Raw genomic sequence first — 15,885 nt, forward strand, 5'->3', positions numbered from 1 at the left:
TGAGTGATGTTCATTGGCAGTCAGTCTCCCACCCAAGTCATAACCAGGGCCAACCCTGCTTAGCTTTTTTGCTGTAACCTGTATGCATTGTATAATTGTATTTTAATGTTTTTATATTGATGATTTATAATGTTTTTCTTATTGTATTGAATCTTATGTTGTCAGCCGGCCTGAGTCCCTCCTCGGAGGTGAGAAGACCGGGGTATAAAAACTCTAAATAAATAAATAAATAAATAAATAAATAAAGAGATAGCTTTCAAGATCAGAATGAATCTGGTGCTTTAGGGTATTTAATGACACACCACCCTCCACCACCCCCCAAAAGGAAAGACAAGTTTTGAAACTGCTTGCCAATAATCACATAGCCAATTAAGCAGGCAGGCAGGTACACAAACAGCTCTTCTTAGCTGATCAGCTGTACATTGAGAATTAGCCTTTAGGGTTTGTGCATTGGAAAATAGTATCAGGGAGATATTGGGGACAGGAGAGGGTATCCCACTGTTTTGGGCACTGGAAGGGGGTTGCTGCTGTGTAGGGGATGGTAAGCGGGAGGAGGAGAGTAGTATGTTAGCACTTGTCCTTTTCTGGAGGATTTTAAGCAAAGGTTGGGTGGCCATCTGTTGGGAGTGCTTTGATAGTGCATTCCTGCACTGCAGAATGAGGTTGGGCCAGATGTCTATTGCGCTGTCTTCCAACTCTGCACTTCTATGTGATGTCTCATCCAGGATTACACATATTTCAAAAGGTTGTGTGCCCTAGAACAGACATCATCGATCTAGAGCAGTAGTGTCCATCCTTTGGTCCTCCAGGCATTTTGGACATCAAGATCCAGAATTCCTAACGGTTCAACAGGTTTGCCAGGGCTTCTAGAGGTTGGACACCACCAAGGACAGCCTGGTTTGTTAGGACATGCAAGCCTAGGCTGTGAGAGTTAAACCTTCTCCTCTTTCCCCAACAGGACTGCGAAGGCTTTGAGAAGTGCTGCACCAATGTCTGTGGCCTCCGGAGCTGTGTGGCTGCCCGCTATGCAGATGGGAGTCTCTCCGCTTTGGAGCAGGCGCAGGAGGCCACCTGCGAGAGCTTTGTCTGTACGCAGCAGGGCTCGGACTGCGACATCTGGGACGGACAGCCTGTCTGCAGGTGCAAGGACCGGTGCGAGAAGGAGCCCAACTTCACCTGCGCCTCGGACGGGCTCACCTACTACAACAAGTGCTACATGGATGCCGAGGCCTGCATCCGGGGCGTTAGCCTAGCTGTGGTGCCCTGCAAGTACATTTTCACTTGGCCCAACACCAGCCCGGTGCCAATGGAAACCACGGTCCATCCCACGCCTGGTGTGGCTGCAGAGCTGCCCGTCCCGCCAGCCCTCTTCAACAACCCCTTCCACCAATCGGTCTATGTGGGTGGCACTGTCAGTTTCCACTGTGACGTCAGCGGCCGTCCGCGGCCAGACATCACGTGGGAAAAGCAGAGCGACAACCAGGAGAACTTCATCATGCGTCCTGACCAAATGTATGGCAATGTGGTGGTCACCAACATCGGGCAGTTGGTGATCTACAATGCCCAGCCAGAGGATGCCGGGATCTACACTTGCACTGCCAGGAACTCTGCCGGCCTCCTTCGAGCGGACTTCCCACTCTCGGTGATCAAGAGGGAGCCCTTGCGTGGGGAGCCCCGTCCGCCCAGTCCCCCACAGCAGCTCCCCCCTGGAGAGTGTCTGAAGGAGCCTGACAAGCAGGAATGTGAGGCCTCCCAAGTGCGCTGGTATTTTGACTCTAAGCGAGGCTCCTGTGCCACCTTCCGTTACGGCGGCTGCAGGGGGGGTAGCCAGAACCATTTTGACACCTACGAGGCGTGCCAGCAGTCCTGCGTCAACAGTGCAGTCAACCTGTGCACTCTGCCCATGGTGCAGGGTCCTTGCAAGGACTGGGAGCCGCGCTGGGCCTACAACCCACTGATGAAGCAGTGCCATTCTTTCATCTATGGCGGCTGTGAGGGCAATGAGAACAACTTCGAAAGCAAGGAGAGCTGCGAGGACGTCTGCCCCTTCCCCAAGGCCCTACAGTGCAAAGCCTGCCGCCTGAAGAGCAAGATGGTGCCGAGCCTCTGCCGCAGTGACTTTGCCATTGTGGGGAGGCTGATGGAGATTGTGGAAGACCAGGACTCCGGGATCGCCCGTTTTGCGCTGGATGACATCCTAAAGGACGAGAAGATGGGCCTGAAGTTCTTCAGCATCAAGTACCTGGAGGTGACCCTGACGGAGATGGACTGGAACTGTCCATGCCCCAACATGACCGCTGAGGATGGGCCCCTCATCATCATGGGTGAAGTGCATGATGGCATGGCAGTGCTGGACCCCAACAGCTACGTCCGGGCTGCCAACGACAAGCGGGTCAAGAAGATCCATGAGCTGCTGGAGAAGAAGACCTGTGAACTGCTCAACCGATTCCAAGACTAGCGGGTCCTTCCGCCTTGTGAAGGAAGGAAGGCAGGCCGGAGGCGTCCCTCTGCAAAGGATGGCCCTCCTCTCTCTGCCCCACAGGACTGGGCCGGAACATGACCGGACGCTGTCTCAGCCGCTCCTGGAAGCCCTGTGTGCCTCAGAGCCCGGTTCCATGAGCAAAGGAGAGGAACTCTGACCCCATCCTCAGCCAGGCTAGCCCCACAGACTCTCCCTGTTTTTTTCAGTGTTTTCGGTTATTATCACTCTTCTGTTACCATGAGCTCTACTATGCTTGTAACTACCTATTGTCTGTTTTTGTGTGAGCTGTAATTTATCTGTGTCCGTGATGCCACCCTATCCCAATCACACCTACGTGAAGGTCATATCCATTTTTAAAGGCCTGTTTTAATTCTTTTTCTGGTCACAGTGGGAACGGTTAGGTCTTCCCTTTGGATTGGACAGTAAATTGTTAGCATGACCACTAATATTAAAGATTGGCCCTCCAGTAACAGCAAAGGGGTGGAAGGCCACACTGAGTGACCATTGTGAAATGTGCCCATGAAAGAACAGGAAACTGCTGGGTTGCAGTTGGATTTTCAAGCATTCTCCTTGCACATTCAGCCCATTGGGTTCAACCAACCAATTACACAATCCAGAATATTTGAATTAACCATTATTTTCCATTATATGCAGAATAAAGCAGGATATTAAACCAATGTCTGACTTATTCCAGATGTAGCGGCCATAGCTTCCTAACTCAGAGAGTCAGGGAAATTAGAGACTTCCTTAGCTTGTCAAAGAAAGGACACTTTGCAAATGCGAACACCTTGTTCCTAGGTCTCCCAATAAGGATGAATGAGATAGGATTGCATTGAGCTGGAATCAATTGCCCACGTGGAGCAGTTGCATCTCCTCTTTGGTATTAATTGGAAATGTTAGTGGAGCTGTTTTTCTCCATGGCACGTCCTCCTACTTCTAGCATTCATTCCAGTCAGCCTCCCTCTTTCATGGGTTCACCTTTCCCAGATTTGATTTTTGATGTCTATCCGTAGCGACAGGCCTCCTCGTTCCACTTCTTTTCCTGTCCTTCTGTCACCTTCCACATCCATCCCACCCCCCACCATGAAGAGTAAGCCTGGCTTTGAATCCCTTTGCCAAGAATCCACTTTTCCCCAATTTCCTTGCGATGCCAAGTGATAAACCCTTTCCTGCCAACATTGGCAGCAGCTGAAGATAGGGGAGAACAGGAATCATTGGGAAAGGGATTCAAAACCAGGAAGGTGATAAATGAAATTACGGGATAGTGATTTGGGCAGGATTGTTGGAAAGAAGGGAAAAGGTCAATAGCTGGAAGCGGGATTGAAATCTGGCAGCGGAAGGAAATGTGGGCCATTGGGAAAGCAGTTGAAATCTGGAAGCCAGTGAGAGCATCTCTGTGGATCCCCCTCTTCCATAGGGGTCTGGGTCTTTTAAAGCAAAGGGGGAGACGCTTGCAGTTCCTATAAACCAGGTATGGGCCAACTTTGCCCTTCCGGGTGTTTTGGACTGCAGCTCCAACAATTTCAGGCTCTTAGGAATTGTGAGAGTTGCAGTCCAAAACACCTGGAGGGCTGAAGTTTACCAGTTCCTCCCATGTCTTTTCTGGAACCATTTATTGCGTTTATATAATTAAAACTGGGGTTGTTTCAGGCATGGTATCTGACATTTTTGGTGTCTACACGCCCTTCACTTTCCAGTAACGGATTCAGAAACAAACTACCATATTTACTTGAGTCTCATGGGACATCAAATGCAATGTGCACTTCAATCTTCAAAACCCTGAAACCAAAACACGCATTTGCTGGCCAATGTAACTGCAGTGACCAAAAGTGCACTTTGTCATTTGCCACTAAAAGGTGTGAATCACAGTGGCTGTCTGCTTAGGATTCGTTCTTTAAAACACAAAAATGTTAGTAATGAAAAACGAAACCTTGGGCTTGTCTACCGAATGAATCCACTTTAATTGCTTTGGTTCAATGCTATGGGGTCGTGGGGGCTGCCAATAAATACTGATGCCTCACCAAACCAAAAATCCCAGCATTGCATAGGGTTGAGCCATTGCTAATATATTAGAGATAATGACCATCAAATTGGAGCTCCAAGTTCTCCTGAAGCAGTTTCCTTTTTGCTCAGCACTAAGATTACCTTATGATGCGATTCTAATGTGCACCCAAATATTGGGAAGGTAATTTAGGCCAAAAAGTGAGCAATACTGCGCAAATATGGTAACTTTGCATCTTTCTTGGGCTAGCAAGCATGCTCCCCTGATTTTATTAAATTGTCAATCTGCAATGCAAAATGGGCTGTAGTAAACACATCATAAATGTCAAGACATTGTTACATTCACGCCCAGACTTTATAATTTGCACCCAAATACAGCAGTTTATGAAGGCTGCATTCAATTGACCATATTGCAAAGAAGGGTCTTGTACATCTCCAGATTCCAAATGATAAACGCTTATCTGCGGATCACCACCAGAGAGAGCTATCACTCCACACATTTTCAAAACTTACTGGGTGAGGAAGCCTTTCTCTTCTTGAAAGCAGTTTAAGTAGAGGCCATAAAGCTTATTGGTTGCACCAACAAGTGAAAACCCCTCTGGTTTAATACACAAAGGTTAATATACAAGATGCAGAGATATACCAATCCCATCTTTATTTTGCATGGTCACAGAACAACAATACAATTACCTATCATACAAAAGCTTAACAATATAAACCATCTTGGGGTAATATCAATTCCAGAATGGCTTCTTCCTCGTCTTTTTAGTACAAAGGAGGGAAACAAAGTCTAATTGGATCGGAAGCCCTAAAGCATGCACGGGCAAACTTTGGCCCTCTAACAGCCCCTACTGGCTGTTAGGAATTGTGAGAGCTGAAGTCCAAAACACCTAGAGGGTCAAAGTTTGCCCATGCCTGTCATAGAGAGATATGGCTGAATGGCCCTCAATGTTTTCAATTATATTTTGCTTGCCAAAAATGCTATTTTGTCATGCAATATTTTTGGAATGGCTTTAAGCATTCATTGAATTGCTCCTCCCAACTCTAACAGGTCCACTGAATCAACACAATGTACTCAAGTGTTTGTTTACCAATTCCCATTGATTCAATGGGCTTCCTCGGCTACTACTAATAATCAGATTTCAACCCTTGATCACCTGCCAAAGTCCTCAATCCTACAATTCTGAGAAGTCTTAACATGCGAAGGTGAGGGAGCCCTTTCGCCTCTTTGAGGAGGAGAACCAGGCATTTTGGACTTGTGGCATCCACAAAGGCAAGAATATGATCTCCGCGTCAAAGCAGTGATGGGATTCCCTCCTCTCTTTTGTGCGGAAACCAACTAACAGGATGATTGATATCGTTTTGAAAATGACTTCTGTAACATGCGGTTGATTTTTATGTGTTGGGCATTTGCATCGTTGCAATTTCTGCGGTATTAAAACTAATCAAAAGAGCCAGGGAAGGGATCTTCTTCTGTCTCCTGTACCTTCAAAAACACTGATAAACTGCAATGCTTTAGAGTACTGGGCCAACTAAAGTGACTGATGCAGAATAGGAAAAATTGGAGTTGTCAGGCTGAATAATTAGGCCTTGCTGGACCCACAATGGATCGCACCATCCTTTCGACTAGAATCAGATGTTTGGGGAGTGGCTTTGTTGCTTCAGCTTCCTCTTCTGAAACTTTAAAAAATCATTGGTTTTAAAGAAATTGTGCTTCCTCCTGCATGATGCTTTGTGTTCCAACAATGGGGTCACCAAACCAGGCTCGGGGCTCCAGAATGGCCACGCCATTGGAACAAAAGGCCCTCCAGCATTCGGTGGATCTGGATTTGCAGCCTGTCATTCCCTCAATGTTTATAGTTTTGGCTTTCAAGGCTTGATTATGCAGCACTTTGTCTTTTGCGGATTGCTGGGGGACTTGGGGAGATTTCTGGAGAGAACACTTTTCTAGAAATTTCTCCGTCTTCCAAGCTGATTCTATATTTAGCTTCCAGCAAAACACTGGGACTCGAAGGCCTAGAAAAGTAAAACACGTACCCCCATTTCTTTATTTGCACTTTTGGGGGGCGGGATCCTGTGCTCCCCAATCTCAGCAAATGCAAAAATCCGACTGTCGTACATTTTGCTGTTTGGGCTGCAAAAGGCGGAGATGGTGTCATTCTCTCCCAACCATCCCGTCACTTGCCTGCAGGTGAGCTTTCTCTCCCACGCAATACAAACCCCGATCCCTTTTGTCAAACCACAACATAAGGCCAAGAAGTAGACAGCCATAACCGAAAAGGCAGTTTGGTCAAACCTATTTCTGTCCACCTTCACCTTATTAGAGTTGCCTTCAAAGGGCCGTTGAAGCCATGGACAAGCGAGAATCATAGAGACAGAGAGAGGACCAGCGGTCATTTGTTGACATGGTGAGTTTTTGACCAGTTTGGGTCCCTAGATGTTACTGAACGACAACCCCTATCCCTTTTGATTATCCAGGGATAATGGGCATTGTAACCCGACAGACACCACCTCCGCAAGCCTTGCATCCCAATTCAAACCCCACTCTTTCAGATGTCATTGTATCTCATCATGGGGAGACAGGGTTGCAGTCCAGCAACTGGAGGAGGGACACATCAAAGTGCATGGCTCTCAGGCCACGAGCTTGATGCACGTGCAGTAAGGCATTCAGCATGTACTGCTGGGTCAAAATACAGGCACACAATATCTGAAAGACAGAAAAGGCATTTTCGAGCCGAACCAAAATGTGAGGATTGCTATTACTTGACTGCACATGCATCAATCTCAAGGCCTACGAGCCACATGACCTTCTGTGCTGTTTGATGTGCCCCTCCTCCAGATGCTGGGCTGCAACCCTGTCTTCCTCCCATCATGACTAGGTACAATGATGCCTGCAAGGCTGCCATTTGTTCTATTGAGAGTAGGGTCTGAATTGGGATACAAGGCTTGTGGAGATGGTGTCTGTCGGGTTATAATGCTCATTATCTGAATGCCAGCAGACCCTCCATGGAGTCAGGAACCTGCTTTGCCATCAAGGTCATCGGATATTGCCAATAGAACCGATAATTTGGGAATTCTTAACCAGTAATTGGCCATGCTGGCTAAGAGAGGATGACATTTTTGTCCACTTTTCAAAGCCCCGCAATTCCCCGTTCTGTCACAACGCTTGGACAGACCTACAGGTGACCCAGGGCGAGACACGCATAGCCCATGATAAAAACAATGTTGTTAACAAATCATAATGACAACGAGGCTCATTCTACTTTTTGACAGAAATTTTAGGGGACTCGGCTCCATCCTGAGTGCATTCTTGGCCCGTCTTCCATCCGGCATAATGCTTTTTGGGCCAAACTTTGCACCTAAGAGCGTCGGACACAAGGGTACAGATAGAAATCTGACTAAAGGATGACCATAAAATGCTGCCCTTTGGGGGAAATATCTTCATGGGGAGGTGGCTGGTCAGCGCTTCCGGAAAATAAGGCACTTGTTGTTCGCAGGCATGTCGACCTGGAAGAAGACATTCTGTGGTTATTTTTTGGACATTTTTGGATCCCTATAAGGTTCAATAGGTGCTACTGCTTTTTGTAAGGAACTGGGACTGGCAAACTAGGAAAAACTGGAAGATTGTACTGGTTTGGCAGATTTGATTCATGGCAGCCCAATGATTACTATACTGATCATAACAATATCGTAACTATTATTTTAACATGGTAGTAATATGATATAATAATTATGATTATAATATTTATATATTATCATACCACATAATGATGTAGTTATTATATTGAAAATAAAATATAATTATTTTATTATAATAATATACTTATTATATTGATAATAATATGTATTCCTTAATAAAATTATTATATTCTTTACAATATGAACATTGATATAACACCATAATAACATTATTGCTTATAATATCATGAATTATAATGTACTAATATAACATCATATATGTACTAGATTGTTTATAATAATATAATAATTATATTAATGCATCATCATATACTTATTATATTATTATAACAATTATATTAATAGCGTCATTATTTATTTATTTATTTATTATATTATTACTATATTGTATTAACATCATCATAATATACTTATATTGATAATATTATGATTACTATATACATAATCATACATAATCATAATATACTTACTATTATTATTATAATTGCTATGTTAATACAATATCATAATATACTTATTATATATTGATTATAACATTATAATATTATATTAATATCATCATGCCATATTTATAATGATTACTATATTATATTAATACTGGAGAACATCATCATAACATTACTTTCATCATCATAATAATATATTATTATAACAATATAATAATCATTATATACCTATTATAATACTGATTATAATAGGCATATATATTGATATAATGATTATTATCAAAGCTAAGTAAAGGGAATTGGTCAATGGGAATTTATAATCCGGCATCATCTGGAAGACCATATCTTCCCATCCTTGTTAAAAGTGCTGATCGAAGGCAATAATTTTGCCTTTATTAAAGCTACTTTTTGGTGTATTCCATTATAACCCTTGCTTTACGCACCATTCTCTCCAACTGCATCCCATTGATCTCAGCCAGTTTCTGCAACACGGATGTGTCCCGGAGGCCCCAGGCTGGATTTCTGGGAAGAAGAGAAAGAGAAAAACAAACATAATGAATCAGAGATGCTCTGCAACCCATCAATGAAGGAAACCCATCCTACAAGGATATTGCATTTAAACCGGTGGTTGGACTAGATGACTTTCAGGGTCCCATCAACGGATAGCTGACGTCCACACCACAAATGGCATTATGTGCTATCAAATCAATTCAGATGCACACTCAGCCTATTCTAGCATTTTCTTGGCCAGGGTTTATTTAGAGAAGTTTTGCTCCCACCATGGCCTTCCTCTAAGGCTGCGAGAGTGTGACTTGCCCCAGGCAATTAATTGGGTTTCTGTGGCAGAGGAGGGATTCGAACTCTGGCCTGCTGGAGTCCGATCCAGTCTTACCTTTGCCTCAAGAAACTGTCGAAGTCCACGTTACTCTGCGGGGTGATGCACCCATTGACGGAATAAGGCTGCAAAGGGAGTAATCAGAGACAGAGAACAACCAAGCAGGCAAGTTAGCACAAAACTCCAAAGGAAACAGGGATTCCCCATCCACTCCCCCATCCAAACTCTTGGAAAACGCAGTGGGAAAACAAATGTGAGATTTACAAAGAGCCAAACTCATCCCAAGGGATGATGAGAATGACAATCCAAAACCTTAAAGCAGGCTTGGGGAAACTTCGGTTCTCCAGGTGTTTTGGACTTCAACTCCCACAATTCCTAATAGCTTCAGGTCCCTTCCTTTTCCCCCTCCGCTGCTTAAGCAGAAAAGGAAAGGGTCTGAGGCTGTTAAGAATTGTGAGAGTTGAAGTCCAAAATACCTGGAGGGGAGGTCCAAAGTTTGCCTTTGCCTGCTTCAAAGTCAGGCACTGCCTCTGCAAGGCCTGCATCTCAATTTGAACCCTACTCTCCTGATGACAAAGTACAAAATGAAGCCTTCCAGATGTTGCAGTATCCCAACTCCCATCTGCTCTAGTCCTGACAATGTCTAATGACGAGGAAGATAGAAGTTGTAGGCCAGCATATGGAGGAAGGCCACACAGAATGGCATGCAGAGCCAGATTTAGCCCACAGGCCATGAGGTTGACAGATGTTACTTACACCTAAAGAGTGCATCAACCCTGATCAGCTAACTGCCCCCACTACCAATGTCAGCACACTCACCTGCCATTTTGGTACAGAAGAGGGGTATGTGTCCCTCCCCATGCTGCTGATGGGCTGCAACTCCCATTATCCCTCACTAGAAGCTGATGGGAGCTGCAGACATACCTTCCCCATCCCTGCTAAAGAGAATCCACAATAGTAAGGTCGAATCTCTCTGAGGCCCCTTCTACTAGATCTAAACTGCCATATAATCCAGATCATAAAAAAGACACCAGAGGTCTGAGGTCCCTTCTAGACTGCCATATAACATCCAGATTCTCTGTGTTGAACTGGATTATCTGGCAGTGTAGACTCATACAATCCAGTTCAAAGCAAATAATCTGGATTATATGGCAGTGAAGATCCAGCCTGCGGCTTTCCTCTCTTGCACATTAATAATAATAAACTTTATTTATACCCCACCACTATCTCCCATACAGAACTTGGGGCGGCTTACAAATAGAACACAATGGTGCCATCCAACATATAAAATACAATACATTAACATTACAACCAATAGCACATTTAAAAGCAGACATATAAAATTAACAAGAGCAATAAGATCAATAAAATATGACAATAGCTGTTGATTAAAAGGTCCATACAATCAATTTAGCCTTCCCTGGCTAAAGATAGTAATCTGGCTGCTATCTTCGTCCCCACCAACCGCACTTGAGATGGAGGCGGGACTGAGAAAAGGGCTTTCCTGGCATAGTCCATAGGGGGAGATGCGATCACGAAGATAGGCTGGACCTGAACTGTGTAGGGCTTTATAGGTAATAACCTGCACCTTGAATTGGGCTGGGAAACTGATCGGCAGCCAATGGAGTTGCTTCAATAGAGGCATAGTATACTCCCTATACTCAGCCTCAGTTTACTAACTGTACCAATTGAAGTTTCTGAGCCATCTTCAAAGGCAGCCCCATGTAGAGTGTGTTACAGTAGTCCATTCTGGATGTAACTAAAGTGTGGACCACTGTGACCAAGTCATGCTTTTCGAGGTACAGCCACAGCTGACATACCAGCTTTAACTGTGCGAAGGCCCTCCCGGCCACTGCCAACACCCGAGCTTCAAGCATCAGTGCTGAGTCCAGGAGGACCCCCAGACTATGGACCTCAGGGGGAGTGTAACCCTGTTGAGCACAGGTTACCACCCTATACCCTGATTGGCCTTGCAACTGACTAGGAGGATCTCTGTCTTGTCTGGATTAAGCCTCAGCTTGTTGGCCCTCATCCAGTCCATGACAGCTGCTAGGCACCCATCCTTGGATTGAGATGGAAAAGAGTAGTAGAGTTGCATGTCATCTGCGTACAGGTGGCACCCAACTCCAAAATGCTGGATGACCTCACTTAGCAATTTCATGTAGATGTTGAAGAGCATGGGGGAGAGAATAGATCCTTGCAGGACCTCACAAGTCAATGGTCAGGGGTCTGAGCAGGTGTCCCCCAGCATCATCATCTGGGTACAATCCTACAGGAAGGAGCAGAGCCACTGCAAAGCAGGGCCTCAAGGCCCATTCTGAAGAGCCACCCCAGAAGGATCCCATGGATGATGGTATCGAAAGCCACGGAGATGTCCAAGAGAACCAGCAGGGATACACTCTCCCTGTCAAGTTATAGTATTTGAAACCAAATTTTAACTTGACATGACTCCATCTGAAAGAATTGTGAGACCTGTAGATCGGCGACAGCAATGAGCAGGATGCATAAAACTGCAGATCTCAAGGTTCCAAAAAGAAGATGAAGCCAGGACAATTAAAGTGGTATCAAGCTGCTGCGACTGCTCTATGTGGAAAGAGCATTTCAGAAATGGGAACGCTTGGAAAACCAATTGACGGCCATCACGAACAATAACTTACACCGTACGTCAGCATCACTCCGTTGGGTTTCAGCAGTTTTCCTGCCCCTTTGAACAATCCCTAAAGAGGGGAGAGAAGAGCAAGAAACAAATGAAAGGAAAAACAACGCAGTCAGTCACTCCTGAAAATTATTTACATAGCATTTTGCATATCAATATACACAATGTTATATTTGTTCTTATGTACTGTCAAGTTGGCTTCAACTGACAGGGACTCTATAATTAATTTTTAAATAGGGATGGCGTTTCAATTCATTGTATGATGTACAACGACAATAAAGTTATTGTAGTCTATTTTTCCAGTTTAATAAACTTTTCCCAAGTTTTTTAATGATAGAACCAATTGAGAAATGACATTTACAAACCAGGAACAAAACTCGTGTTACAGAGTGTAATCTAAGGTCCCTCCTACACTGCCATATAAAATCCAGATTATCCCCTTTGAACTGAATAATAATAACAATAATAATAATAACAATTTTATTTCTTACCCGCCTCTCCTCATGGTTCGAGGCAGGTTACAGAACAATGAAAACAAATAAACGTGGCAAAACCACCACAAATGCACATATTAAAACATACCTCTATAAAAACTATACACTTGTGGTTTGTAATGCCAGTGTAGATTCGTACAATCCAGTACAAAGAAGATAATGTGGATTATCTGCTTTGATAATCTGGATGATATGGCAGTGTAGAAGGGGACACAGGCTGGATCTACACCACCATAAAATGCAGTCTGAATATTGTAGATAAGGCATGGGCCAACTTCAGCCCTCCCTCCAGGTGTTTTGGACTGCAATTCCCACAATGTGGGTATGCAGATGATCCCTTGATTGACTTAAGTGTCCAGTTCCAAGAGGACAAAGGCATGGGCCAACTTCAGCCCTCCCTCCAGGTGTTTTGGACTGCAATTCCCACAATGTGGGTATGCAGATGATCTCTTGATTGACTTAAGTGTCCAGTTCCAAGAGGACAAAGGCATAGTTCAACTTTGGCCCTCCCTCCAGGTGTTTTGGACTGCAATTCCCACAATGTGGGTATGCAGATGATCCCTTGATTGACTTAAGTGTCCATTTCCAAAAGGACAAAGGCATAGTCCAACTTTGGCCCTCCCTCCAGGTGTTTTGGATTCCAACTCCCAAAATTCCTAACAGCCTACTGGCTGTTAGGAACTGTGGGAGTTGCAGTCGAAATGCCTATTTATTTGCCTTGGTCCATAACATTCAAACATATGTTTTCCCAACTGAAGCACCTATTTCTGAATGACTGGAAATCAAAGACAGAGTGTGTGTGCTAACCTCGGTGCAGCGCATCTCAGAGATGTGGATCATGTTGATGTTGAGGACAAGGTCCAATGAGTCTGGCCTTAAGCCTCCCCAGGTCTCCCAGCTCTGGGAAGCATCCAGGTAAAAGGGGGGCCAGACGTTGGGCAGGCGGAGCTCTCTGGTCAAGTCAGAAATGCTGCAAACAAAGGAAGGAAGACCGAGAGAGAGGCTCAGTGAGAGGCGATCACAAACTACAAGCATGCACCATGCAACAAGTTGAATTGGTTGAGATTCTAATCCAGGCCTGGGCCAACGTTGGCCCTCCCTCCAGGTGTTTTGGACCCCCAACTTCCACCATTCCTAACAGCTGGTAATAATAATATAAGAATATCATAATAATATAATAATGCTACAACACTATAATAATAATATCAGTAAAGGTAAAGGTTTCCCATGAGTGTCCAACTCTGGGAGGTGGTGCTCATCTCCATTTCTAAGCCAAAGAGCCAGCGTTGTCCATAGACACCTCCAAGATCATGTGACCTGCATGGAGTGCCATTACCTGTTGATCTAGTCACATTTGCATATCTTTGAACGCTAGGTTGGCAGAATCTGGGGCTAACAGTGGAAGCTCATGCAGCTCCCCAACAGGAGTTCATCCCACTCCCTGGATTCGAACCGCCAACCTTTCAGTCGGCAAGTTCAGCAGCCCAGAGATTTAACCACCAGGGGACTCCAGTATAATATAACCATAATAATATTTAAAATAATATTATAACATTGTTCTAAAATTTTATGTATGCATGTGTGTGTATAATATTCTAAAATAATATTTAAACCACTGAGCCGCTGAACTTGCTGACCAAAAGGTTGGTGACTCAAATCCAGGGAGTGGGATGAACTCCTGTTGCTAGGCCCAGCTTTTGCCAACCTAGCAGTTCGAAAACATGCAAATATGAGTAAATCAATAGGTACTGCCTTGATGATTAGGTAACTGTGCTCCATGCAGTCTTGCTGGCCACATGACCTTGGAGGTGTCTACGGACAACACTGGCTCTTTGGCTTAGAAATGGAGAGGAGCACCACCCTCCAGAATTGGACATGACTAGACTTAATGTCAAGGGGAAACCTTAACCTTTAAAATAATAATAATAATAAAAAATAACAAAATAGTATAAAATAATAAAAAATAATAAATTAAAATAATAAAAATATTATTATACTATTATAATAAAATAATAAAACAAATATAATATAATAATAAAAATGAAATATAATAATATTAAAATAGTGCAATATTGCTATAAAATATGATACTAAAATATAATAATAACACAAAATAATATAAAATGATATAAAATTAAAATAATAAAATTACAAATAATATTATATTATAATAGTATAAAACCATTCTAATAATATAATAAACATTATAAATAATAAAACAATAATATAATATAATAATAATAAAGCAATAATAATAATAATTAATAAACTTTATTTATACCCTGCCACCATCTCCGCAAAGGGGACTCGGGGTGGCTAACATGAGATAAGATAAAAACAGCATATAATACAATTATTAAAATAATGTAATATTGCTATAAAATAACATAATGATCAAATATAATAATAATAATAATGCTATAAAATAAAAATAATATAATACTGGCTGTTAGGAATGTTGGGAGGTGGAGTGCAAAAGACCTGGGGGAGGCCCTAAGTTGGCCCCGGCCTGCTCTCCTAGCCAAGTCCGCGCACTTGTGCGGAGTGGCCGGCGGGGGGCGCGCGAGACCGACCTGCGGAGGCAGCGGGGTTCCGCCTCGGAGGGCTGCCAGGAGAGGCCGGGAAAGGCCCGGGCGAAGTGGGCGACGTGCTCCCCGGAGCCAGAGGCCACCTCCAGGGCCTGGCCCCCGCCCCCGCCCCCCGGGCCAAGCACCTCCCGCAGCACACGCAGGATGGGCCCCTTGTTCCGCTCCGCCGCCGAGGAAAAAGAAGAAGAGCAGCCCTGCATGGCGGGCACGGCAGGAGAGGGGGAGGGCGCCAAAAACTACCGCTCCCAGGATGCCCTGCGCCCCCGCGCGCGCCACATCCGCTCCTTCCCAAGACTACGCTTCCCAGAGGGCAACGCGGGAAGAGACTCTCTTCCCACCCTCCTCTCGAGAATGAATGGGTGGGTGAGTGGGTGGGTGGAGGAGGGCCAGCTGACCTGGCTCGAGGCTTTCAGGGCATGCTGGGAGTCCCTCTTTGGCGAGGGCTTGGGAAACTGCACCTCCCATGATCCCATAGGCTCAAGGTCTTCGGAAACTGCAACTCCCACAGAAAACTACGCCTCCCATGATTCCATACGGCTCAAGGTCTTGGGAAACTGCACCTCCCATGATTCCATACGGCTCAAGGCCTTGGAAAACTGCACCTCCCATGGGAAACTACACCTTCCATAATTCCATATAGCTCAAGGCCTTGGGAAATTGAAACTCGTACAGGAAACTACGCCT

The 15,885-nt window shown here is 44.6% G+C and overlaps 2 protein-coding genes across 3 annotated transcripts in view; one reads left to right on the plus strand and one right to left on the minus strand.

Moving 5' to 3' along the window:
- Window positions 1–5,936, plus strand: part of WFIKKN1 (WAP, follistatin/kazal, immunoglobulin, kunitz and netrin domain containing 1) — a 37,091-nt gene extending 31,155 nt beyond the window's left edge. For both annotated transcript variants that reach the window (XM_060786215.2, XM_060786214.2), the window contains one exon: window positions 959–5,936. In XM_060786215.2, coding sequence (XP_060642198.2) covers window positions 959–2,458 — 1,500 coding nt within the window. In that variant the 3' untranslated portion in view covers window positions 2,459–5,936. The remainder of the gene's footprint in view (window positions 1–958) is intronic.
- METTL26 (methyltransferase like 26) lies at window positions 5,122–15,457 on the minus strand. The gene is made up of 6 exons (XM_060786213.2): window positions 15,187–15,457; window positions 13,421–13,583; window positions 12,121–12,180; window positions 9,521–9,588; window positions 9,072–9,150; window positions 5,122–7,990 (listed from the first exon to the last, which is right to left on the minus strand). Exons 1-6 carry the CDS (start codon window positions 15,399–15,401, stop codon window positions 7,943–7,945), a joined length of 633 nt encoding a protein of 210 aa, XP_060642196.2. The 5' UTR covers window positions 15,402–15,457; the 3' UTR covers window positions 5,122–7,942.
- Between the last annotated feature and the right edge of the window lie 428 nt (window positions 15,458–15,885).

The sequence above is a fragment of the Anolis sagrei genome, chromosome X (genome assembly GCF_037176765.1).
Source record: "Anolis sagrei isolate rAnoSag1 chromosome X, rAnoSag1.mat, whole genome shotgun sequence".
Lineage (NCBI taxonomy): Eukaryota > Metazoa > Chordata > Lepidosauria > Squamata > Dactyloidae > Anolis > Anolis sagrei.